The sequence below is a fragment of the Somniosus microcephalus genome, chromosome 18, assembly GCF_052327205.1.
Source record: "Somniosus microcephalus isolate GS21.2 chromosome 18, FLI_Smic_1.0, whole genome shotgun sequence".
Taxonomy (NCBI): Eukaryota; Metazoa; Chordata; class Chondrichthyes; order Squaliformes; family Somniosidae; genus Somniosus; species Somniosus microcephalus.
Window position 1 is genome coordinate 75,680,968 of NC_141004.1, and position 27,647 is coordinate 75,708,614.

General features: G+C 49.3%; 1 protein-coding gene across 8 annotated transcripts in view; it reads right to left on the minus strand.

Moving 5' to 3' along the window:
• Positions 1-27,647, minus strand: part of LOC147105391 (DENN domain-containing protein 2D-like) — a 216,234-nt gene that overhangs the window by 129,408 nt on the left and 59,179 nt on the right. For all 8 annotated transcript variants that reach the window (XM_086011698.1, XM_086011693.1, XM_086011697.1 and 5 more), the window contains 4 exons: positions 27,129-27,198; positions 20,162-20,239; positions 17,996-18,136; positions 13,990-14,138 (listed from right to left, as the gene is read on the minus strand). In XM_086011698.1, coding sequence (XP_085867824.1) covers positions 13,990-14,138; positions 17,996-18,136; positions 20,162-20,239; positions 27,129-27,198 — 438 coding nt within the window. The remainder of the gene's footprint in view (positions 1-13,989; positions 14,139-17,995; positions 18,137-20,161; positions 20,240-27,128; positions 27,199-27,647) is intronic.

Consider the following 27,647-nt stretch of genomic DNA (forward strand, 5'->3'; position numbering starts at 1 on the left):
ATTTACATCACTCTCCCCGTGTATTTACATCACTCTCCCCGTGTATTTACAACACTCTCCCCGTGTATTTACATCACTCTCCCCGTGTATTTACATCACTCTCCCCGTGTATTTAAGTCACTCTCCCCGTGTATTTACATCACTCTTCCCGTGTATTTACATCACTCTCCCCGTGTATTGACATCACTCTCCCCGTGTATTGACATCACTCTCCCCGTGTATTGACATCACTCTCCCCGTGTATTTACATCAGTCTCCCCGTGTATTTACGTCACTCTCCCCGTGTATTGACGTCACTCTCCCCGTGTATTTACATCACTCTCCCCGTGTATTTACATCACTCTCCCCGTGTGTTGACGTCACTCTCCCCGTGTATTTACAACACTCTCCGTGTATTTACAACACTCTCCCCGTGTATTTACATCACTCTCCCCGTGTATTGACGTCACTCTCCCCGTGTATTGACGTCACTCTCCCCGTGTATTTACATCACTCTCCCCGTGTATTGACGTCACTCTCCCCGTGTATTTACATCACTCTCCCAGTGTATTGACGTCACTCGCCCCGTGTATTTACATCACTCTCCCCGTGTATTTACATCACTCTCCCCGTGTATTGACGTCACTCTCCCCGTGTATTGACGTCACTCTCCCCGTGTATTTACAACACTCTCCCCGTGTATTTACAACACTCTCCCCGTGTATTTACATCACTCTCCCCGTGTATTGACGTCACTCTCCCCGTGTATTTACATCACTCTCCCCGTGTATTTACGTCACTCTCCCCGTGTATTGACGTCACTCTCCCCGTGTATTTAAATCACTCTCCCCGTGTATTTACATCACTCTCCCCGTGTATTTACGTCACTCTCCCAGTGTATTTACGTCACTCTCCCCGTGTATTTACGTCACTCTCCCCGTGTATTTACGTCACTCTCCCCGTGTATTTACAACACTCTCCCCGTGTATTTACATCACTCTCCCCGTGTATTTACATCACTCTCCCCGTGTATTGACATCACTCTCCCCGTGTATTGACGTCACTCTCCCCGTGTATTGACGTCACTCTCCCCGTGTATTGACGTCACTCTCCCCGTGTATTTACGTCACTCTCCCCGTGTATTTACGTCACTCTCCCCGTGTATTTACGTCACTCTCCCCGTGTATTTACGTCACTCTCCCCGTGTATTTACGTCACTCTCCCCGTGTATTTACGTCACTCTCCCCGTGTATTTACGTCACTCTCCCCGTGTATTTACGTCACTCTCCCCGTGTATTTACGTCACTCTCCCCGTGTATTGACGTCACTCTCCCCGTGTATTTACATCACTCTCTCCGTGTATTTACATCACTCTCCGTGTATTGACGTCACTCTCCCCGTGTATTTACAAAACTCTCCCCGTGTATTTACAACACTCTCCCCGTGTATTTACAACACTCTCCCCGTGTATTTACATCACTCTCCCCGTGTATTGACGTCACTCTCCCCGTGTATTGACGTCACTCTCCCCGTGTATTGACGTCACTCTCCCCGTGTATTTCCATCACTCTCCCCGTGTATTGACGTCACTCTCCCCGTGTATTTACAACACTCTCCCCGTGTATTTACGTCACTCTCCCCGTGTATTGACGTCACTCTCCCCGTGTATTTACATCACTCTCCCCGTGTATTTACATCACTCTCCCCGTGTATTTACATCACTCTCCCCATGTATTGACGTCACTCTCCCCGTGTATTTAAATCACTCACCCCGTGTATTTACATCACTCTCCCCGTGTATTTACAACACTCTCCCCATGTATTTACATCACTCTCCCCGTGTATTTACGTCACTCTCCCCGTGTATTTACGTCACTCTCCCCGTGTATTTACGTCACTCTCCCCGTGTATTTACGTCACTCTCCCCGTGTATTTACGTCACTCTCCCCCTGTATTTACATCACTCTCCCCGTGTATTTACAACACTCTCCCCGTGTATTTACATCACTCTCCCCGTGTATTTACATCACTCTCCCCGTGTATTTACATCACTCTCCCAGTGTATTTACGTCACTCTCCCCGTTTATTTACAACACTCTCCCTGTGTATTTACATCACTCTCCCCGTGTCTTTACATCACTCTCCCCGTGTATTTACGTCACTCTCCCCGTGTATTTACATCACTCGACCCGTGTATTGACGTCACTCTCCCCGTGTATTGACGTCACTCTCCCCGTGTATTGACGTCACTCGCCCCGTGTATTGACGTCACTAGCCCCGTGTATTTACATCTCTCCCCGTGTATTTACATCACTCTCCCCGTGTATTTACGTCACTCTCCCCGTGTATTGACGTCACTCTCCACGTGTATTTACAACACTCTCCCCGTGTATTTACGTCACTCTCCCCGTGTATTGACGTCACTCTCCCCGTGTATTTACATCACTCTCCCCGTGTATTTACATCACTCTCCCCATGTATTGACGTCACTCTCCCCGTGTATTTAAATCACTCTCCCCGTGTATTTACATCACTCTCCCCGTGTATTTACATCACTCTCCCCGTGTATTTACGTCACTCTCCCCGTGTATTTACGTCACTCTCCCCGTGTATTTACATCACTCTCCCCGTGTATTTACATCACTCTCCCCGTGTATTTACGTCACTCTCTCCGTGTATTTACATCACTCTCCCCGTGTATTGACGTCACTCTCCCCGTGTATTGACGTCACTCTCCCCGTGTGTTTACATCGCTCTCCCCGTGTATTTACGTCACTCTCCCCGTGTATTTACATCACTCTCCCCGTGTATTTACAATACTCTCCCCGTGTATTTACAACACTCTCCCAGTGTATTTACATCACTATCCCCGTGTATTTACATCACTCTCCCCGTGTATTTACATCACTCTCCCCGTGTATTTCCGTCACTCTCCCCGTGTATTTACGTCACTCTACCCGTGTATTTACATCACTCCCTCCGTGTATTTACATCACTCTCACCGTGTATTGACGTCACTCTCCCAGTGTATTGACGTCACTCTCCCCGTGTATTTACATCACTCTCCCCGTGTATTTACATCACTCTCCCCGTGTATTTACATCACTCTCCCCGTGTATTTACGTCACTCTCCCCGTGTATTGACGTCACTCGCCCCGTGTATTTACGTCACTCTCCCCGTGTATTTACGTCACTCTCCCCGTGTATTGACGTCACTCTCCCCGTGTATTGACGTCACTCTCCCCGTGTATTTACAACACTCCCCCCGTGTATTTACAACACTCTCCCAGTGTATTTACATCACTCTCCCCGTGTATTGACGTCACTCTCCCCGTGTATTGACGTCACTCTCCCCGTGTATTTAAATCACTCTCCCCGTGTATTTACGTCACTCTCCCCGTGTATTTACGTCACTCTCCCCGTGTATTTCCGTCACTCTCCCCGTGTATTTCCGTCACTCTCCCCGTGTATTTACGTCACTCTCCCCGTGTATTTACGTCACTCTCCCCGTGTATTTACGTCACTCTCCCCGTGTATTTACATCACTCTCCCCGTGTATTTACATCACTCTCCCCGTGTATTTACATCACTCTCCCCGTGTATTTACAACACTCTCCCCGTGTATTTACATCACTCTCCCCGTGTATTTACATCACTCTCCCCGTGTATTTAAGTCACTCTCCCTGTGTATTTACATCACTCTTCCCGTGTATTTACATCACTCTCCCCGTGTATTGACATCACTCTCCCCGTGTATTGACATCACTCTCCCCGTGTATTGACATCACTCTCCCCGTGTATTGACATCAGTCTCCCCGTGTATTTACGTCACTCTCCCCGTGTATTGACGTCACTCTCCCCGTGTATTTACATCACTCTCCCCGTGTATTTACATCACTCTCCCCGTGTGTTGACGTCACTCTCCCCGTGTGTTGACGTCACTCTCCCCGTGTATTTACATCACTCTCCCCGTGTATTTACATCACTCTCCCCGTGTATTGATGTCACTCTCCCCGTGTATTTACATCACTCTCCCCGTGTATTGACGTCACTCGCCCCGTGTATTTACATCACTCTCCCCGTGTATTTACATCACTCTCCCCGTGTATTGACGTCACTCTCCCCGTGTATTGACGTCACTCTCCCCGTGTATTTACAACACTCTCCCCGTGTATTTACAACACTCTCCCCGTGTATTTACGTCACTCTCCCCGTGTATTGACGTCACTCTCCCCGTGTATTTACATCACTCTCCCCGTGTATTTACGTCACTCTCCCCGTGTATTGACGTCACTCTCCCCGTGTATTTAAATCACTCTCCCCGTGTATTTACATCACTCTCCCCGTGTATTTACATCACTCTCCCCGTGTATTTACGTCACTCTCCCCGTGTATTTACGTCACTCTCCCCGTGTATTTACGTCACTCTCCCCGTGTATTTACAACACTCTCCCCGTGTATTTACATCACTCTCCCCGTGTATTTACATCACTCTCCCCGTGTATTTACATCACTCTCCCCGTGTATTTACGTCACTCTCCCCGTGTATTTACGTCACTCTCCCCGTGTATTTACGTCACTCTCCCCGTGTATTTACGTCACTCTCCCCGTGTATTTACATCACTCTCCCCGTGTATTGACGTCACTCTCCCCGTGTATTTACATCACTCTCTCCGTGTATTTACATCACTCTCCCTGTGTATTGACGTCACTCTCCCCGTGTATTTACAAAACTCTCCCCGTGTATTTACAACACTCTCCCCGTGTATTTACAACACTCTCCCCGTGTATTTACAACACTCTCCCCGTGTATTTACATCACTCTCCCCGTGTATTGACGTCACTCTCCCCGTGTATTGACGTCACTCTCCCCGTGTATTTACATCACTCTCCCCATGTATTTACATCACTCTCCCCGTGTATTGACGTCTCTCCCCGTGTATTTACATCACTCTCCCCGTGTATTTACAACACTCTCCCCGTGTATTTACGTCACTCTCCCCGTGTATTGACGTCACTCTCCCCGTGTATTTACATCACTCTCCCCGTGTATTTACATCACTCTCCCCGTGTATTTACATCACTCTCCCCATGTATTGACGTCACTCTCCCCGTGTATTTAAATCACTCACCCCGTGTATTTACATCACTCTCCCCGTGTATTTACAACACTCTCCCCATGTATTTACGTCACTCTCCCCGTGTATTTACGTCACTCTCCCCGTGTATTTACGTCACTCTCCCCGTGTATTTACGTCACTCTCCCCGTGTATTTACGTCACTCTCCCCGTGTATTTACGTCACTCTCCCCCTGTATTTACATCACTCTCCCCGTGTATTTACAACACTCTCCCCGTGTATTTACATCACTCTCCCCGTGTATTTACATCACTCTCCCCGTGTATTTACATCACTCTCCCAGTGTATTTACGTCACTCTCCCCGTGTATTTACGTCACTCTCCCCGTTTATTTACAACACTCTCCCTGTGTATTTACATCACTCTCCCCGTGTCTTTACATCACTCTCCCCGTGTATTTACGTCACTCTCCCCGTGTATTTACATCACTCGACCCGTGTATTGACGTCACTCTCCCCGTGTATTGACGTCACTCTCCCCGTGTATTGACGTCACTCGCCCCGTGTATTGACGTCACTAGCCCCGTGTATTTACATCTCTCCCCGTGTATTTACATCACTCTCCCCGTGTATTTACGTCACTCTCCCCGTGTATTGACGTCACTCTCCACGTGTATTTACAACACTCTCCCCGTGTATTTACGTCACTCTCCCCGTGTATTGACGTCACTCTCCCCGTGTATTTACATCACTCTCCCCGTGTATTTACATCACTCTCCCCGTGTATTGACGTCACTCTCCCCGTGTATTTAAATCACTCTCCCCGTGTATTTACATCACTCTCCCCGTGTATTTACATCACTCTCCCCGTGTATTTACGTCACTCTCCCCGTGTATTTACGTCACTCTCCCCGTGTATTTACATCACTCTCCCCGTGTATTTACATCACTCTCCCCGTGTATTTACGTCACTCTCTCCGTGTATTTACATCACTCTCCCCGTGTATTGACGTCACTCTCCCCGTGTATTGACGTCACTCTCCCCGTGTGTTTACATCACTCTCCCCGTGTATTTACGTCACTCTCCCCGTGTATTTACATCACTCTCCCCGTGTATTTACAATACTCTCCCCGTGTATTTACAACACTCTCCCAGTGTATTTACATCACTATCCCCGTGTATTTACATCACTCTCCCCGTGTATTTACATCACTCTCCCCGTGTATTTCCGTCACTCTCCCCGTGTATTTACGTCACTCTACCCGTGTATTTACATCACTCCCTCCGTGTATTTACATCACTCTCACCGTGTATTGACGTCACTCTCCCCGTGTATTGACGTCACTCTCCCCGTGTATTTACATCACTCTCCCCGTGTATTTACATCACTCTCCCCGTGTATTTACATCACTCTCCCCGTGTATTTACGTCACTCTCCCCGTGTATTGACGTCACTCGCCCCGTGTATTTACGTCACTCTCCCCGTGTATTTACGTCACTCTCCCCGTGTATTGACGTCACTCTCCCCGTGTATTTACAACACTCCCCCCGTGTATTTACAACACTCTCCCAGTGTATTTACATCACTCTCCCCGTGTATTGACGTCACTCTCCCCGTGTATTGACGTCACTCTCCCCGTGTATTTACGTCACTCTCCCCGTGTATTTACGTCACTCTCCCCGTGTATTTACGTCACTCTCCCCGTGTATTGACGTCACTCTCCCCGTGTATTTAAATCACTCTCCCCGTGTATTTACGTCACTCTCCCCGTGTATTTACGTCACTCTCCCCGTGTATTTACGTCACTCTCCCCGTGTATTTCCGTCACTCTCCCCGTGTATTTACGTCACTCTCCCCGTGTATTTACGTCACTCTCCCCGTGTATTTACGTCACTCTCCCCGTGTATTTACATCACTCTCCCCGTGTATTTACATCACTCTCCCCGTGTATTTACATCACTCTCCCCGTGTATTTACATCACTCTCCCCGTGTATTTACAACACTCTCCCCGTGTATTTACATCACTCTCCCCGTGTATTTACATCACTCTCCCCGTGTATTTAAGTCACTCTCCCCGTGTATTTACATCACTCTTCCCGTGTATTTACATCACTCTCCCCGTGTATTGACATCACTCTCCCCGTGTATTGACATCACTCTCCCCGTGTATTGACATCACTCTCCCCGTGTATTTACATCAGTCTCCCCGTGTATTTACGTCACTCTCCCCGTGTATTGACGTCACTCTCCCCGTGTATTTACATCACTCTCCCCGTGTATTTACATCACTCTCCCCGTGTGTTGACGTCACTCTCCCCGTGTATTTACAACACTCTCCGTGTATTTACAACACTCTGCCCGTGTATTTACGTCACTCTCCCCGTGTATTGACGTCACTCTCCCCGTGTATTGACGTCACTCTCCCCGTGTATTTACATCACTCTCCCCGTGTATTTACATCACTCTCCCCGTGTATTGATGTCACTCTCCCCGTGTATTTACATCACTCTCCCCGTGTATTGACGTCACTCGCCCCGTGTATTTACATCACTCTCCCCGTGTATTTACATCACTCTCCCCGTGTATTGACGTCACTCTCCCCGTGTATTGACGTCACTCTCCCCGTGTATTTACAACACTCTCCCCGTGTATTTACAACACTCTCCCCGTGTATTTACGTCACTCTCCCCGTGTATTGACGTCACTCTCCCCGTGTATTTAAATCACTCTCCCCGTGTATTTACATCACTCTCCCCGTGTATTTACATCACTCTCCCCGTGTATTTACGTCACTCTCCCCGTGTATTTACGTCACTCTCCCCGTGTATTTACGTCACTCTCCCCGTGTATTTACGTCACTCTCCCCGTGTATTTACGTCACTCTCCCCGTGTATTTACAACACTCTCCCCGTGTATTTACATCACTCTCCCCGTGTATTTACATCACTCTCCCCGTGTATTGACATCACTCTCCCCGTGTATTTACGTCACTCTCCCCGTGTATTTACGTCACTCTCCCCGTGTATTTACGTCACTCTCCCCGTGTATTTACGTCACTCTCCCCGTGTATTTACATCACTCTCCCCGTGTATTGACGTCACTCTCCCCGTGTATTTACATCACTCTCTCCGTGTATTTACATCACTCTCCCTGTGTATTGACGTCACTCTCCCCGTGTATTTACAAAACTCTCCCCGTGTATTTACAACACTCTCCCCGTGTATTTACAACACTCTCCCCGTGTATTTACAACACTCTCCCCGTGTATTTACATCACTCTCCCCGTGTATTGACGTCACTCTCCCCGTGTATTGACGTCACTCTCCCCGTGTATTTACATCACTCTCCCCGTGTATTTACATCACTCTCCCCGTGTATTGACGTCACTCTCCCCGTGTATTTACATCACTCTCCCCGTGTATTTACATCACTCTCCCCGTGTATTGACATCACTCTCCCCGTGTATTGACGTCACTCGCCCCGTGTATTTACGTCACTCTCCCCGTGTATTTACATCACTCTCCCCGTGTATTGACGTCTCTCCCCGTGTATTTACAACACTCTCCCCGTGTATTTACAACATTCTCCCCGTGTATTTACGTCACTCTCCCCGTGTATTTACGTCACTCTCCCCGTGTATTGACGTCACACTCCCCGTGTATTTACATCACTCTCCCCGTGTATTTACATCACTCTCCCCATGTATTGACGTCACTCTCCCCGTGTATTTAAATCACTCTCCCCGTGTATTTACATCACTCTCCCCGTGTATTTACGTCACTCTCCCCGTGTATTTACGTCACTCTCCCCGTGTATTTACGTCACTCTCCCCGTGTATTTACGTCACTCTCCCCGTGTATTTACGTCACTCTCCGTGTATTTACAACACTCTCCCCGTGTATTTACAACACTCTCCCCGTGTATTTACATCACTCTCCCCGTGTATTTACATCACTCTCCCCGTGTATTTACGTCACTCTCCCCGTGTATTTGCGTCACTCTCCCCGTGTATTTACGTCACTCTCCCCGTGTATTTACGTCACTCTCCCCGTGTATTTACGTCACTCTCCCCGTGTATTTGCGTCACTCTCCCCGTGTATTTGCGTCACTCTCCCCGTGTATTTACGTCACTCTCCCCGTGTATTTACATCACTCTCCCCGTGTATTTACAACACTCTCCCCGTGTATTTACAACACTCTCCACGTGTATTTACGTCACTCTCCCCGTGTATTTACGTCACTCTCCCCGTGTATTTACGTCACTCTCCCCGTGTATTTACGTCACTCTCCCCGTGTATTTACATCACTCTCCCCGTGTATTTACAACACTCTCCCCGTGTATTTACAACACTCTCCCCGTGTATTTACATCACTCTCCCCGTGTATTTACATCACTCTCCCCGTGTATTTACGTCACTCTCCCCGTGTATTTACGTCACTCTCCCCGTGTATTTACGTCACTCTCCCCGTGTATTTACGTCACTCTCCCCGTGTATTTACGTCACTCTACCCGTGTATTTACGTCACTCTCCCCGTGTATTTACATCACTCTCCCCGTGTATTTACAACACTCTCCCCGTGTATTTACAACACTCTCCCCGTGTATTTACATCACTCTCCCCGTGTATTTACATCACTCTCCCCGTGTATTTACGTCACTCTACCCGTGTATTTACGTCACTCTCTCCGTCTATTTACATCACTCTCTCCGTGTATTTACATCACTCTCCCCGTGTATTGACGTCACTCTCCCCGTGTATTGACGTCACTCTCCCCGTGTATTGACGTCACTCTCCCAGTGTATTTACATCACTCTCCCCGTGTATTTACAACACTCTCCGTGTATTTACAACACTCTCCCCGTGTATTTACATCACTCTCCCCGTGTATTTACATCACTCTCCCCGTGTATTTACGTCACTCTACCCGTGTATTTACGTCACTCTCTCCGTGTATTTACGTCACTCTCCCCGTGTATTGACATCACTCTCCCCGTGTATTGACGTCACTCTCCCCGTGTATTGACGTCACTCTCCCCGTGTATTTACGTCACTCTACCCGTGTATTTACATCACTCCCTCCGTGTATTTACATCACTCTCACCGTGTATTTACGTCACTCTCCCCGTGTATTGACGTCACTCGCCCCGTGTATTTACATCACTCTCCCCGTGTATTTACGTCACTCTCCCCGTGTATTGACGTCACTCTCCCCGTGTATTTACAACACTCTCCCCGTGTATTTACAACACTCTCCCAGTGTATTTACATCACTCTCCCCGTGTATTGACGTCACTCTCCCCGTGTATTGACGTCACTCTCCCCGTGTATTTACATCACTCTCCCCGTGTATTTACGTCACTCTCCCCGTGTATTGACGTCACTCTCCCCGTGTATTTAAATCACTCTCCCCGTGTATTTACGTCACTCTCCCCGTGTATTTACGTCACTCTCCCCGTGTATTTCCGTCACTCTCCCCGTGTATTTCCGTCACTCTCCCCGTGTATTTACGTCACTCTCCCCGTGTATTTACGTCACTCTCCCCGTGTATTTACGTCACTCTCCCCGTGTATTTACATCACTCTCCCCTTGTATTTACATCACTCTCCCCGTGTATTTACAACACTCTCCCCGTGTATTTACATCACTCTCCCCGTGTATTTACATCACTCTCCCCGTGTATTTAAGTCACTCTCCCCGTGTATTTACGTCACTCTACCCGTGTATTTACATCACTCTCTCCGTGTATTTACATCACTCTCCCCGTGTATTTACGTCACTCTCCCCGTGTATTTACGTCACTCTCCCCGTGTATTGACGTCACTCTCCCCGTGTATTGACGTCACTCTCCCCGTGTATTGACGTCACTCTCCCCGTGTATTTACATCACTCTCCGTGTATTTACATCACTTTCCCCGTGTATTTACATCACTCTCCCCGTGTATTTACATCACTCTCCCCGTGTATTTGCATCACTCTCCCCGTGTATTTACATCACTCTCCCCGTGTATTGACATCACTCTCCCCGTGTATTGACATCACTCTCCCCGTGTATTGACATCACTCTCCCCGTGTATTTACATCAGTCTCCCCTTGTATTTACGTCACTCTCCCCGTGTATTGACGTCACTCTCCCCGTGTATTTACATCACTCTCCCCGTGTATTTACATCACTCTCCCCGTGTATTGACGTCACTCTCCCCGTGTATTTACAACACTCTCCGTGTATTTACAACACTCTCCCCGTGTATTTACGTCACTCTCCCCGTGTATTGACGTCACTCTCCCCGTGTATTGACGTCACTCTCCCCGTGTATTTACGTCACTCTCCCCGTGTATTTACATCACTCTCCCCGTGTATTGATGTCACTCTCCCCGTGTATTTACGTCACTCTCCCCGTGTATTTACATCACTCTCCCCGTGTATTGACGTCACTCGCCCCGTGTATTTACATCACTCTCCCCGTGTATTTACATCACTCTCCCCGTGTATTGACGTCACTCTCCCCGTGTATTGACGTCACTCTCCCCGTGTATTTACAACACTCTCCCCGTGTATTTACAACACTCTCCCCGTGTATTTACGTCACTCTCCCCGTGTATTGACGTCACTCTCCCCGTGTATTTACATCACTCTCCCCGTGTATTTACGTCACTCTCCCCGTGTATTGACGTCACTCTCCCCGTGTATTTAAATCACTCTCCCCGTGTATTTACATCACTCTCCCCGTGTATTTACATCACTCTCCCCGTGTATTTACGTCACTCTCCCCGTGTATTTACGTCACTCTCCCCGTGTATTTACGTCACTCTCCCCGTGTATTTACGTCACTCTCCCCGTGTATTTACAACACTCTCCCCGTGTATTTACAACACTCTCCCCGTGTATTTACATCACTCTCCCCGTGTATTTACATCACTCTCCCCGTGTATTGACATCACTCTCCCCGTGTATTGACATCACTCTCCCCGTGTATTTACATCACTCTCCCCGTGTATTTACGTCGCTCTCCCCGTGTATTTACGTCACTCTCCCCGTGTATTTACGTCACTCTCCCCGTGTACTTACGTCACTCTCCCCGTGTATTTACGTCACTCTCCCCGTGTATTGATGTCACTCTCCCCGTGTATTTACATCACTCTCTCCGTGTATTTACATCACTCTCCCTGTGTATTGACGTCACTCTCCCCGTGTATTTACAAAACTCTCCCCGTGTATTTACAACACTCTCCCCGTGTATTTACAACACTCTCCCCGTGTATTTACAACACTCTCCCCGTGTATTTACATCACTCTCCCCGTGTATTGACGTCACTCTCCCCGTGTATTGACGTCACTCTCCCCGTGTATTTACATCACTCTCCCCGTGTATTTACGTCACTCTCCCCGTGTATTGATGTCACTCTCCCCGTGTATTTACATCACTCTCCCCGTGTATTTACATCACTCTCCCCGTGTATTGACATCACTCTCCCCGTGTATTGACGTCACTCGCCCCGTGTATTTACATCACTCTCCCCGTGTATTTACATCACTCTCCCCGTGTATTGACGTCACTCTCCCCGTGTATTTACAACACTCTCCCCGTGTATTTACAACACTCTCCCCGTGTATTTACAACACTCTCCCCGTGTATTTACGTCACTCTCCCCGTGTATTGACGTCACACTCCCCGTGTATTGACGTCACACTCCCCGTGTATTTACATCACTCTCCCCGTGTATTTACATCACTCTCCCCATGTATTGACGTCACTCTCCCCGTGTATTTAAATCACTCTCCCCGTGTATTTACATCACTCTCCCCGTGTATTTACATCACTCTCCCCGTGTATTTACGTCACTCTCCCCGTGTATTTACGTCACTCTCCCCGTGTATTTACGTCACTCTCCCCGTGTATTTACAACACTCTCCCCGTGTATTTACAACACTCTCCCCGTGTATTTACATCACTCTCCCCGTGTATTTACATCACTCTCCCCGTGTATTTGCATCACTCTCCCCGTGTATTTACGTCACTCTCCCCGTGTATTTACGTCACTCTCCCCGTGTATTTACATCACTCTCCCCGTGTATTTACAACACTCTCCCCGTGTATTTACAACACTCTCCCCGTGTATTTACATCACTCTCCCCGTGTATTTACATCACTCTCCCCGTGTATTTACGTCACTCTACCCGTGTATTTACGTCACTCTCTCCGTGTATTTACATCACTCTCCCCGTGTATTGACGTCAGTCTCCCCGTGTATTGACGTCACTCTCCCCGTGTATTTACGTCACTCTTCCCGTGTATTTACATCACTCTCCCCGTGTATTTACATACCTCTCCCCGTGTATTTACATCACTCTCCCCGTGTATTTACATCACTCTCCCCGTGTATTTACATCATTCTCCCCGTGTATTTACATCACTCTCTCCGTGTATTTACATCTCTCCCCGTGTATTTACGTCACTCTCTCCGTGTATTTCCATCACTCTCCCCGTGTATTGACGTCACTCTCCCCGTGTATTGACGTCACTCTCCCCGTGTATTTACATCACTCTCCCCGTCTATTTACATCACTCTCCCCGTGTATTGACGTCACTCTCCCCGTGTATTTACATCACTCTCCCCGTGTATTTACATCACTCTCCCCGTGTATTTACATCACTCTCCCCGTGTATTTACATCACTCTCCCTGTGTATTTACATCACTCTCCCCGTGTATTTACATCACTCTCTCCGTGTATTTACATCACTCTCCCCATGTATTTACGTCACTCTCTCCGTGTATTTACATCACTCTCCCCGTGTATTGACGTCACTCTCCCCGTGTATTTACATCACTCTCCCCGTGTATTTACATCACTCTCCCCGTGTATTTACGTCACTCTCCCCGTGTATTGACGTCACTCTCCCCGTGTATTTACGTCACTCTTTCGTACCTGAGTTCCTCCGCCAGGAATATCACCCGTCTCTCCAGCAGCACTGTGGAGAAGATGTCAATGATGTTTTCCTCAGATAAATATTTGAAGAGCGAAGTAAAGTCCACATGTTCAAGGCGGGAGTCTGAGGGCCGGGTCAGCTCGATGATCTGGAGAGGACAAAAGATTTGAATAGCTCCTGGCCTGTCACATCCTCCACCAAGCACCTCACCAGCATCTTTGATCAATGCTTCCACGTGTTTTGAAACTCGTTTTATTAACTAAGGTTGGGCTGCTGTAAATGCCTGTCCATACCCAACTTTAAATTGAACTGTACAATGTCGCATCAAGTCCGCCTTTCTCCCAGTCATTCGCTCTTCTCGCTGCCAAAGTGTTAGAAGAGTGTCAGACCCCAGCACTAATCCGTCACAGCCCTGAGAAGGTCACTCATTCACTGTCACCAAGGCAACCAGTTGACAATCCCCAGTCAGCTGTCTCTGCACCCTCCTCTGATGCGTGAGCTCGATCATTCCTCTACTGGGCTTCGATATCCTTGAATGGCCTCCTCCTGTTCCTGTGTAACAGGCTCGAGGGGCTGAATGGCCTCCTCCTGTTCCTGTGTAATAGAATCGAGGGGCTGAATGGCCTCCTCCTGTTCCTCTGTAATGGACTCGAAGAGCTGAATGGCCTCCTCCAATTCCTGTGTAATGGACTCGAGGGGCTGAATGGCCTCCTCCTGTTCCTATGTAATAAACTATAGGGGCTGAATGGTCTCCTCCTGTTCCTGTGTAATGGACTCGAAGGGCTGAATGGCCTCCTCCAGTTCCTGTGTAATGGACTCGAGGGGTTGAATGGCCTCCTCCTGTTCCTATGTAATAAACTATAGGGGCTGAATGGTCTCCTCCTGTTGCTATGTAACAGGCTCGAGGGGCTGAATTGCCTCCTCCTGTTCCTGAGTAATAGACTCGAGGGGCTAAATGGCCTCCTCCTGCTCCTGTGTAATAGACTCGAGGGGCTGAATGGCCTCCACCTGTTCCTGTGTAATAGACTCGAGGGGCTGAATGGCCTCCTCCTGTTCCTGTGTAACAGACTCGAGGGGCTGAATGGCCTCCTCCTGCTTCTGTGTAATAGACTCGAGGGGCTGAATTGCCTCCTCCTGTTCCTGTGTAACAGGCTTGAGGGGCTGAATGTCCTCCTCCTGTTCCTGTGTAACAGGCTCGAGGGGCTGAATGGCCTCCTCCTGTTCCTGTGTAACAGGCTCGAGGGGCTGAATGGCCTCCTCCTGTTCCTGTGTAACAGGCTCGAGGGGCCGAATGGCCTCCTCCTGTTCCTGTGTAACAGGCTCGAGGGGCTGAATGGCCTCCTCCTGTTCCTGTGTAACAGGCTTGAGGGGCTGAATGTCCTCCTCCTGTTCCTGTGTAATAGACTCGAGAGGCTGAATGGCCTCCTCCTGTTCCTGTGTAACAGACTCGAGGGGCTGAATGGCCTCCTCCTGCTTCCGTGTAATAGACTCGAGGGGCTGAATTGCCTCCTCCTGTTCCTGTGTAATAGACTCGAGAGGCTGAATGGCCTCCTCCTGTTCCTGTGTAACAGGCTTGAGGGGCTGAATGTCCTCCTCCTGTTCCTGTGTAATAGACTCGAGAGGCTGAATGGCCTCCTCCTGTTCCTGTGTAACAGGCTCAAGGGGCTGAATGGCCTCCTCCTGTTCCTGTGTAATAGACTCAAGGGGCTGAATGTCCTCCTCCTGTTCCTGTGTAACAGGCTCAAGGGGCTGAATGGCCTCCTCCTGTTCCTGTGTAATGGACTCGAGAGGCTGAACGGGCTCCTCCTGTTCCTGTGTAACAGGCTCGAGAGGCTGAACGGGCTCCTCCTGTTCCTGTGTAACAGGCTCGAGGGGCTGAATGGCCTCCTCCTGTTCCTGTGTAATAGACTCGAGAGGCTGAACGGGCTCCTCCTGTTCCTGTGTAACAGGCTCGAGGGGCTGAATGGCCTCCTCCTGTTCCTGTGTAATAGACTCGAGGGGCTGAATGGCCTCCTCCTGTTCCTGTGTAACAGACTCGAGGGGCTGAATGGCCTCCTCCTGCTTCTGTGTAATAGACTCAAGGGGCTGAATTGCCTCCTCCTGTTCCTGTGTAACAGGCTTGAGGGGCTGAATGTCCTCCTCCTGTTCCTGTGTAACAGGCTCGAGGGGCTGAATGGCCTCCTCCTGTTCCTGTGTAACAGGCTCAAGGGGCTGAATGGCCTCCTCCTGCTTCTGTGTAATAGACTCGAGAGGCTGAACGGGCTCCTCCTGTTCCTGTGTAATAGACTCGAGGGGCTGAACGGGCTCCTCCTGTTCCTGTGTAACAGGCTCGAGGGGCTGAATGGCCTCCTCCTGTTCCTGTGTTCAAGCTGGAAAAATAGCAATTTTTTTCAGAAAGAGCAGTTCAATTTGAAGACTGTCTGTGGCTAGTTTTGTCCTGAAGAGCACTTGGGGGTCATTTTAATTTTCCATTGTGGAAAGGAAACTTGGGCCGGGTGTATAACGGGGGGGCGGCGATCGACTGCCGCCAATATCCCGTCCCTGCCCAAAGTGAATATTTACCTCCCCCATTTGTTGATGTTTGGGGAACAATTCTTGAAGCCATCTCGAGATAAGCTTGTAATTTGGGGGAAGTTGGTCAACTGTGGCTTTGGTGTTACTGTCTGGTCAGAAATGTAACAGCTCAAATTGGACTCGTATCTTTGTCCGCTTACAGGCTCATAGCAGATACTCCAAATAGATTCTGTGGCGTTCAGAGGCAAAGGCTCAACATCGAAACATAGAAGATAGGAGCAGGAGTAGGCCATTCGGCCCCTCGAGCCTGCTCCGCCATTCAATGCGATCATGGCTGATCATCCAAGTTCAGTACCCGGTACCTGCTTTCTCCCCATACCTCTTGATCCCTTTAGCCTTAAGAAATATATCCAACTCCTTCTTGAATATATTTAATGAATTGGCCTCTACTGCCTTCTGTGGTAGAGAATTCCACAGGTTCACCACTCTCTGGGTGAAGAAATTCCTCCTCATTTCTGTCCTAAATGGCTTACCCCCGTATCCTTAGAAAGTATGAGCAAGAGACTGCTCTTCACACTTTGTCTGCTTCAGTACTGGAAATTATTAATTGCTTGATTGCCTGGCTACTGAGAGAGAACGCTGCCCTGTTGGAAGCTTGGTGGAATTGTATGAGAGCGATGTGCTTTCTCCGTAACGCTAGTTTCTGCAACTCACTGCCTCTTCCATTTGAAGTGGTGAACAGGAGGGGCTCCAAGGTCCTTCATTTCAACAGGGTCTCCGTTAATAATGGCAGGAACAAGTCAACGATTTTGGACCTAGTTTAAGTATCGTACACGCCAAATTATTTTGCTTCTATGTAGCTCTTTCGGTTGTAAATAAATCTGTTTGTTAACTTTAGCCTGAATGGAGAGGGTCTGATAGATCGGCACTTGCTACCCTTCAAAGTGGACAGGAGAACAGAGTGAGCAGTCCTCATCATAATCCCAATAATCTCCAAACAAACAAAAAGGACATTTATTAGTTGTGTCATGCAAGCTTTAGTTCGCGGCAGGTGTGTGTCTGCTTATCGAATCCATCTTGTGCTGTTAGCCCAAGCTAAAAGTGATTTAAGAATTCTAAGACTTCCATCTTCATGGCGGTCCCCTGAATCTTAGCAAATCTCACGGGGCAAGTGGTTGAAGGCCTTCTTGAGTAAGGCTGTCATTTTGCGTCAGACTTGGGTCAGGTTTGTGAATTGAGCAGAAACTGGGTTGCGACTGCACACTCACCTCACATCCCGCCCTTACAGCCAGCCCTGGGGGAGACTGGTACCCCCTCACTGTGGGAGGTGAAAGGGCAATGTCTAACTTGACGCACGGAGAGTTAAATACAATGATATCACGAGAGCAAGATTCCCTGTGTAGGCTTTCTGATCACCCAGTGGCCATGGGAGCAGATCAGTGTCACTTGACTTGTGAAGTATCCCGTCTTGCCACTGGTCTGAAGACTCACCTCAGTTCCCGAATCCGGGATGAAGCTTTTCACACAGACGGTCTTCCCTGGAGCTGGGAACGCTGCTTCCCGGAGCCCTTGCATGAAGGGGTAAATGACAGCCATGCAGATCTGCCTCCGCTTCTCAACCTCATCGAGGATCTAGAGAGAGAGGAGCTCAGCTCAATTGTCCATCAGAGCAGGGTGAAAAAATCCCCACACCTCACTGTTCAGCAAGGAGGCCCGATAAACCAGGCCTGAAACACCACACTCCTGAAACCCCCTCATCCCGCCCACAGACCTGTAACCCCCTCACCCCCCACACTGACCTGTAACCCCCTCACCCCCCACACTGACCTGTAACCCCCTCACCCCCCACACTGACCTGTAACCCCCTCACCCCCCACACTGACCTGTAACCCCCTCACCCCCCACACTCTGACCTGTAACCCCCTCACCCCCCACACTGACCTGTAACCCCCTCACCCCCCACACTGACCTGTAACCCCCTCACCACCCCCACACTGACCTGTAACCCCCTCACCCCCCACACTGACCTGTAACCCCCTCACCACCCCCACACAGACCTGTAACCCCCTACATTTGGGAACACACTGACTCTACATGGGCCGGTACAGCTGTGTGAGCCATGGCCCAGTAGTAGCACTCTTGGCTGAATGACAGCCGTGTGTTCGAGTCCCACTCCAGAGATTCAAACACAAAATCCAGGCTGAGGCTGCCAGTCCAGTATCTGGGGAGCGCTGCACTGTCGGAGGGGCAGTACTGAGGGAGTGCTGCACTGTCGGAGGGGCAGTACTGAGGGAGCGCTGCACTGTCGGAGGGGCAGTACTGAGGGAGCGCTGCACTGTCCGAGGGGCAGTACTGAGGGAGTGCTGCACTGTCGGAGGGGCAGTACTGAGGGAGCGCTGCACTGTCCGAGGGGCAGTACTGAGGGAGTGCTGCACTGTCCGAGGGGCAGTACTGAGGGAGCGCTGCACTGTCCGAGGGGCAGTACTGAGGGAGTGCTGCACTGTCGGAGGGGCAGTACTGAGGGAGCGCCGCACTGTCCGAGGGGCAGTACTGAGGGAGCGCCGCAATGTCGGAGGGTCAGTACTGAGGGAGCGCTGCACTGTCCGAGGGGCAGTACTGAGGGAGTGTCGCACTGTCGGAGGGGCAGTACTGAGGGAGCGCCGCACTGTCGGAGGGGCAGTACTGAGGGAGTGCCGCACTGTCGGAGCAGCAGAACTGAGGGAGCGCCGCACTGTCGGAGGGGCAGTACTGAGGGAGCGCCGCAATGTCGGAGCAGCAGAACTGAGGGAGCGCCGCACTGTCGGAGGGACAGTACTGAGGGAGTGCCGCACTGTCGGAGGGACAGTACTGAGGGAGTGCCGCACTGTCGGAGGGGCAGTACTGAGGGAGCGCCGCAATGTCGGAGGGTCAGTACTGAGGGAGCGCTGCACTGTCGAAGGGGCAGTACTGAGGGAGCGCCGCACTGTGGGAGGGACAGTACTGAGGGAGCGCCGCACTGTGGGAGGGACAGTACTGAGGGAGTGGCGCAACGTCGGAGGGGCAGTACTGAGGGAGCGCCGCACTGTCGGAGGGTCAGTACTGAGGGAGCGCTGCACTGTCGGAGGGGCAGTACTAAGGGAGCGCCGCAATGTCGGAGGGACAGTACTGAGGGAGCGCCGCAATGTCGGAGGGTCAGTACTGAGGGAGCGCCGCACTGTCGGAGGGGCAGTACTGAGAGAGCGCCGCACTGTCGGAGGGGCAGTACTGAGGGAGCGCTGCACTGTCGGAGGGTCAGTACTGAGGGAGCGCTGCACTGTCGGAGGGACAGTACTGAGGGAGTGATGAGATGTTAAAACGAGACTCTGTCTGCCATCTCAAGTGGAGGTAAACGATCCCAGAACACTATTTCGAAGAGGAGCAGGGTAAATCTCCCCGGTGTCCTAGTCAACATTTATCCGTCAACCAACATTGGTGAAACGGATTAGCTGGTCATTATCACATTGCTGTCTGCATGCCGTGTTTCCCACATTACAACCATGACTACACTTCAAAAGTACTTCATTGGCTGTGATGAGCTTTGGGACATCCTGAGGAAGTGAAAGGCACTATATAAATGCAAGTCTTTCTAATAGAAAAACGAAGTGAATCAAAAGCTAGCAGCAGAACAGGAGAATGTACCTTGGAGAACAGACCAAAACAGCCCAGGCAGCTGATGATGCAGAAAACCTCTGGTAGTCGCGCTCCTCCTCCACGTGGCTGCAGACAGGGAGAGTTACTCCATTATTCAGGGGAGATACAGCACATCCTTAACAAGCATGTCTCTGTCCTGCCTTCAGTCCCCCCTCCCCAACATGTGGAGCATAAATACCAGCACAGACCAGTTGGACCGAATGGCCTGTTTCTATGCTGTAAATTCTATGTAATTCATCCAACCACCACACGCACCTCACCTTCCTCTCACCAGCGCAGGGACCCCGCGGCCAACTGTATGACCCCATTACTGCCCCACCTGGAAGCAGCGAGCACTGCACCAACCGGGAACTTCCCGACACAGTGGGCTCAGCCTGACTCTGGCCAGCAAATCTGGGCAGTTGTTCCAGAATTTCTGTCTGTTTTGTTTTCTTTATCCATTCGTGGGATGTGGGCGTCGCTGGCAAGGCCGGCATTTATTGCCCATCCCTAGTTGCCCTTGAGAAGGTGGTGGTGAGCCGCCTTCTTGAACCGCTGCAGTCCGTGTGGTGAAGGTGCTCCCACAGTGCTGTTAGGGAGAGAGTTCCTGGATTTTGACCCAGCGACGATGAAGGAACGGCCGATATATTTCCAAGTCAGGATGGTGTGTGACTTGGAGGGGAACTTGGAGGTGGTGGTGCTCCCATGCGCCTGCTGCCCTTGTCCTTCTAGGTGGAAGAGGTCGTGGGTTTGGGAGGTGCTGTCGCAGAAGCCTCGGCGAGTTGCTGCAGTGCATCTTGTAGATGGTACACACTGCAGCCACGGTACGCCGGTGGTGGAGGGAGTGAATGTTTAAGGTGGTGGATGGAGTGCCAATCAAGCGGGCTGCTTTGTCCTGGATGGTGTCGAGCTTCTCGAGTGTTGTTGGAGCTGCACTCATCCAGGCAAGTGGAGAGTATTCCATCACAATCCTCACTTGTGCCTTGTAGATTCTGACCCCTCTGAGCCATTATTAACACACTAGAGGCAGCCTCAACACCCTGCCCAACCTCCTGACAGGTCCTCCCCCTCCTGTGGGAGTGAGAGACAATCTGCCGCAGAGTAATTATTGTTGCGTTCCCTCCCAGTCCCAGTCTTTTTCCTCTCGTCCCGCACTGTGTATTGGAGTGCTGAATCCCACAATCTCGACACCGGACCGGAACCAGTAAACCCCGGACCTGGAGCCCGGTAAACCCCAGACCGGAGCCCGGTACACCCGGGACCGGAGCCCGTAAACCCCGGACCGGAGACCGGTACACCCGGGACCAGAGACCGGTACACCCCTGACCCGGAGCCCGGTTAAACTCCGGACCGGTGCCCGGTTAAACTCCGGACCGGTGTCCGGTTAAACTCCGGACCGGAGTCTGGTTAAACTCCGGACCGGAGTCCGGTTAAACTCCGGACCGGTGTCCGGTTAAACTCCGGACCGGAGTCCGGTTAAACTCCGGACCGGAGTCCGGTTAAACTCCGGACCGGTGTCCGGTTAAACTCCGGACCGGAGCCCGGTTAAACTCCGGACCGGTGTCCGGTTAAACTCCGGACCGGTGTCCGGTTAAACTCCGGACCGGAGCCCGGTTAAACTCCGGACCAGTGTCCGGTTAAACTCCGGACCGGAGTCCGGTTAAACTCCGGACCGGAGTCCGGTTAAAGTCTGGACCGGGTAAACTCCAGACCGGAGTCCTGGTAAACTCCGGACCGGAGTCCGGTTAAAGTCTGGACCGGAGTCCTGGTAAACTCTGGACTGGAGTCCGGTTAAGCTCTGGACTGGAGTCTGGTGCGGTCGGCGTTGAGTGTAAGCAAGAGTTTGGTAAGTGAGAGAGTTCGGGCAAGTGGGAGGTGAGGGGGTGTTTTTGCTCTGTTTTGCTTCCCACTCTCAGGCTTAGACAGCACTGCGGAAGCGGAGCAGCGAGACGACTCAACCTAACAGGCCCCACAGACAGCATTCAAAAGGGAGGCAGGTGATCAGCTGGTTGGTAGGTCCTCTTCCTTCTCTTTTATACCTTTATAAGTTGGTAAGTCCTATTAAATAGTGGTGTGATAATCATCATCTATAACGGGGGCAGAGGGTCTTTATAACTAATGATAAGAAATTTAATTAATTATATAGAAATGGGTGAGCAGGTGATGTGTTACTGCTGTGAGATGTGGGAGCCGGTGGACACCATTGATGCTCACGGTGAATACATTTGCGACAAGTGTTTGCTGCTAGAGGAACTCCGGCACCATGTTGATGTGCTTGAGACCGAGCTTCAGACACTGCGACACATCAGGGAGGGAGAGAAGTACCTGGACTGTTTCAGAAGGTAGTCACACCTGTGAAATTAATTAACCCAGATGTAGTCCATGGTCAGGGACAGGACGGTATGACTATGAGTGAGGCAGGTACAGGGATCCAGGAGGTAGTGTTGGAGGAGCCGCAGCCCTTGCTCTCGTCAAACAGGTTTGAGGTTCTTACTCCCTGTGGGGGCGGGAGCGGGGACTGCAGGGAGGATGAGCAACCTGGCCAAAGCACCGTGGAACAGGGGGCCATTCAAGAGGGGGTAGTAAATAGAAATGTTGTAGTGGTAGGGGATAGTATCATTAGGGGGATAGATAGGGTTCTCTGCAGTCGAGAGCGGGGGTCCCGAAGGCTGTGTTGCCTGCCCGGTGCCAGGGTCAAGGACATCTCTTCTGGGCTGGAGAGAAACTTGGAGTGGGAGGGGGAGGATCCAGTTGTTGTGGTCCATGTTGGTACCAACGACATAGATAGAACAAGGAAGGGGGTTCTGTTAAAGGAGTATGAGCAGCTAGGGGTCAAATTAAAAAACAGAACCTCAAGAGTAATAATCTCTGGATTATTACCTGAGCCACGAGTGAATTTGGCTAGGATAAATAAAATTAGAGAGTTAAATACGTGGCTCAAAGACTGGTGTGGGAGAAATGGGTTTTGCTTCCTGGGACACTGGCACCAATACTGGGACAGGAGAGAGCTGTTCCGTTGGGACGGACTTCACTTGGCCAGTGCTGGGACTAAAATCTTGGCGAATCATATAACTAGGGCTGTAGAGAGGGCTTTAAACTAATTAGTGGGGGAGGAGGTTTCTAGAGAGCAAATAATAAAAATGACAACAGAGAAGGTCATAGACTTAGGTAGCAGTGGGGGAATTAAAAACCAGAGCGTGTCAGGAAGGGACAGAATGTATGGAGTAAAAGGTAAAGTAGTAAAAGGGGAAAAAGTAGGAACTAAGTGTCACAAAACATATTTGAAAGTTCTTTATCTGAATGTACGTAGCATTCGTAACAAAATGGACGAGCTGACGGCACAAATAACTACATATGGGTATGATCTTGTGGCCATTACAGAAACATGGCTGCAGGGTAACCATGACTGGGATTAAACATACGAGGGTATTTAACAATCAGGAAGGACAGGCAGGAAGGTAGGGGAGGTGGGGTGGCTATGTTAATAAAGGAAGGAATCACTGCAATACAGAGAAATGACATTGGGTCAAAGGATCAGGATAATGAAACAGTTTGGGTGGAGATAAGGAATAATAAGGGGAAAAAAACACTAATGGGCGTAGTCTATAGGCCTCTTAACAGTTGCAACTCTGTTGGACGGAGTATTAATCAGGAAATAATTGGAGCTTGTAATAAGGAAACAGCTATAATTATGGGGGATTTTAACTTTCATATTAACTGGACAAATCAAATTAGGCAGAGCAGCCTTGAGGATGAGTTCATTGAGTGTATTAGGGATGGGTTTCTTGAGCAGTATGTAACTGAACCGACCAGGGGGCAGGCAACCTTAGATCTGGTCCTGTGTAATGAGACAGGATTAATTAAAAATGTCCTAGTAAAGGATCCCCTTGGAACGAGTGACCATAACATGGTTGAATTACATATTAAATTAGAGGGTGAGAAGGTTGGATCTCAAACAAACGTACTGAGCTTGAATAAAGGAGACTATGAAGGCATGAGAGCGGAATTGATTAGAGTGGACTGGGAAAATAGATTAAAGGGTAAGACGGTACATGATCAGTGGTGTACATTCAAGGAGTTATTTACAACTTTCAAAAAAAAAATATTCCACTGAGGAAAAGAGGGTGTAAAAGAAAAGACAGCCATCCGTGGCTAAGTAAAGTAATAAAGGATAGTATCCGACGAAAAACAAGGGCACATAAGGTAGCCACATCTAGTGGGAGGATAGAAGATTGGGAAGTCTTTAAAAGACAGCAAAAAATAACTAAAAGATTGATTAAGAAAGGGAAAATAGATTATGAAAGTAAATTAGCTAAAAATATAAAAACAGATAGCAAGAGTTTCTATAGTTATATAAAAAGAAAAAGGGTGGCTAAAGTAAATGTTGGTCCCTTAGAGGATGAGACCGGGAAATTAATAGTGGGAAAAACGCAGAACAAATATTTTGTATCAGTCTTTACAGTAGAAGACACTAAGAATATCCCAACACTGGGCAAACAGGGGGCTCTAGGGGGGGGGGAGGAGCTAAATACGATTAAAATCACTAAGGAAGTGGTACTCGGTAAAATAATGGGACTTAAGGCGGATAAATCCCCTGGACCTGATGGCTTACATCCTAGGGTCTTGAGGGAAGTGGCGGTAGGGATTGTGGATGCATTGGTAATAATTTTCCAAAATTCCCTGCAGATTGGAAAACTGCTAATGTAACACCCTTATTTAAAAAGGGTAATAGACAGAAGGCTGGAAACTATAGACCAGTTAGCCTAACATCTGTGGTTGGTAAAATTTTAGAGTCGATTATTAAGGAGACAGTAACGGGACATTTGGATAAACATAATTTAATAGGACAAAGTCAGCATGGTTTTACGAAGGGGAAGTCATGTTTGACAAATTTGCTTGAGTTCTTTGAGGACATAACATACAGGGTGGATAAAGGGGAACCAGTGGACGTAGTGTATTTAGACTTCCAAAAGGCATTTGACAAGGTGCCACACAAAAGATTACTGCTCAAGATAAAAAATCACGGGATTGGGGGTAATATTCTGGCATGGGTGGAGGATTGGCTATCTAATAGAAAGCAGAGAGTTGGGATAAATGGTTCATTCTCAGACTGGCAATCAGTAACTAGTGGTGTTCCGCAGGGGTCAGTGCTGGGACCCCAACTCTTTACAATCTATATTAACGATTTGGAGGAGGGGACCGAGTGTAACATATCAAAGTTTGCAGATGATACAAAGATGGGAGGGAAAGTAGTGAGGAGGACATAAAAAACCTGCAAAGGGACATAGATAGGCTAAGTAAGTGGGCAGAGATTTGGCAGATGGAATATAATACTGGAAAGTGTGAGTTTATGCACTTTGGCAGGAAAAATCATAGAGCAAGTTATTATCTTAATGGCAAGAAACTGGAAAGCGCTGCAGTACAAAGGGATCTGGGGGTCCTGGTGCACGAAACACAAAAAGTTAGTATGCAGGTGCAGCAGGTGATCAAGAAGGCCAATGGAATGTTGGCTTTTATTGTTAGGGGGATGGAATATAAAAACAGGGAGGTATTGCTGCAGTTGTACAAGGTATTGGTGAGACCACACCTGGAATACTGCATACAGTTTTGGTGTCCATACTTAAGAAAAGACAAACTTGCTCTCGAGGCAGTACAAAGAAGGTTCACTCGGTTAATCCCGGGGATGAGGGGGTGGTCATATGAGGAGAGGTTGAGTAGATTGGGACTCTACTCATTGGAGTTCAGAAGAATGAGAGGCGATCTTATTGAAACATATAAGATTGTGAAGGGGCTTGATCGGGTGGATGCGGTGAGGATGTTCCCAATGATGGGTGAAACTAGAACTAGGGGGCATAATCTTAGAATAAGGGGCTGCTCTTTCAAAACTGAGATGAGGAGAAACTTCTTCACTCAGAGGGTGGTAGGTTTGTGGAATTTGCTGCCCCAGAGAGCTGTGGAAGCTACATCATTAAATAAATTTAAAACAGAAATAGACAGTTTCCTAGAAGTAAAGGGAATTAGGGGTTACGGGGAGCGGGTAGGAAATCGGACATGAGGCTAGGTTCGGATTGGTCATGGCCCTGTGGGTGGCGGAGCGGGCCCAGGGGCCATGTAGCCTGGTCCTGCTCCTACTTCTTGTGTTCTAATTCTGTGTTAGATTTCAGGAGATGGTTCTATTCACAGGGATTAGTGGAGACCTCGGGAACAGGCTGCCAGCTAGGAGTCCTTCAAGAGTAAATTGGGCCTGTTCCTGGCTGGGGTGGAGATCACCTCTTACAGAAGGTAAGTACTGTTGGAAATACAGGGACAGAGTGATCTCCTGGACGAGTTTCGATCGCCTAGATGGGTCGGAGAGGAATTTCCCAGATTTTTTCTCCCAAATTGGCACATTGGGTTTTTTATCTGGTTTTTCGCCTCTCCCGGGAGATCACATGCGTTCAGGTGGGATGGAGAGTGAAAGTAGATTTGAGGTTAGGATCAGATCAGCCATGATCTTATTGAATGGTGGAGCAGGCTCGAGGGGCCGATTGGCCTACTCCTGCTCCTATTTCTTATGTTCTTATGGTTAAACACTGGACCAGAGTCTGGTTAAACTCTGGACTGCAGTCCTGGTAAACTCTGGACCGGGGTCTCAAACTCTGGACCGGAGTCCATTTAAACTCTGGACCGGAGTCTCAAACTCTGGACTGGAGTCTAGTTAAACTCTGGACCGGAGTCTGGTACACAAACATTTGCTGCACTGATTAGGACAGTTTTGATTTGAACACAACTACATCTATGTTTGTAAACAGTCCATCATTCCCCGTCTCCTCCTCCCCCGCCCTGCTCCAATACTTTCCGCTTTTGTGATCCGATGAAGAACATTGATTTGACCATGAGGTTTTGGAAAAGGAGGGGGAACGCAGGTGGGGGCGGGGGGGGGGGAGGGGGGGGAAGAGAAATAACACAATAAACTGAGAAGAGAGCTGGAGGTTACCAGGAGGCGTCTGCAGTACCCAAACTTCCTGCTGCCATCCATGTTGGTCAGGACAAAGGAGAAGGTTTCACTGAAAGAAAGTAAAACATTTTTAGTTAAACAAAAGGAATAACCACGGACCAACAACAACAACTTGCATTTATATAGTGCCTTTAATGTAATAAAACATCCCCAGGTATTTCACAGATGCATTATCAAACAGAATTTGACACCGAGCCACATGAGGAGATATTAGGACAGGTGACCAAAAGCTTGGTCAAAGAGGTCGGTTTTAAGGAGCACCTTAAAGGAGGAGAGAGAGGCGGAGAGGTTTAGGGAGGGAATTCCAGAGCTTAGGGCTTCAGCAGCTGAAGGCACGGCTGCCAATGGTGGAGTGATTAAAATTGGGGATGTTCAAGAGGCCAAAATTGGAGGAGGGCAGAGATCACGGGGGGGTCGTGGGGCTGGAGGAGGTTACAGAGATAGGGAGAGATGAGGCCATGGAGGGATTTGAAAACAAGGATGAGAATTTTAAAACTG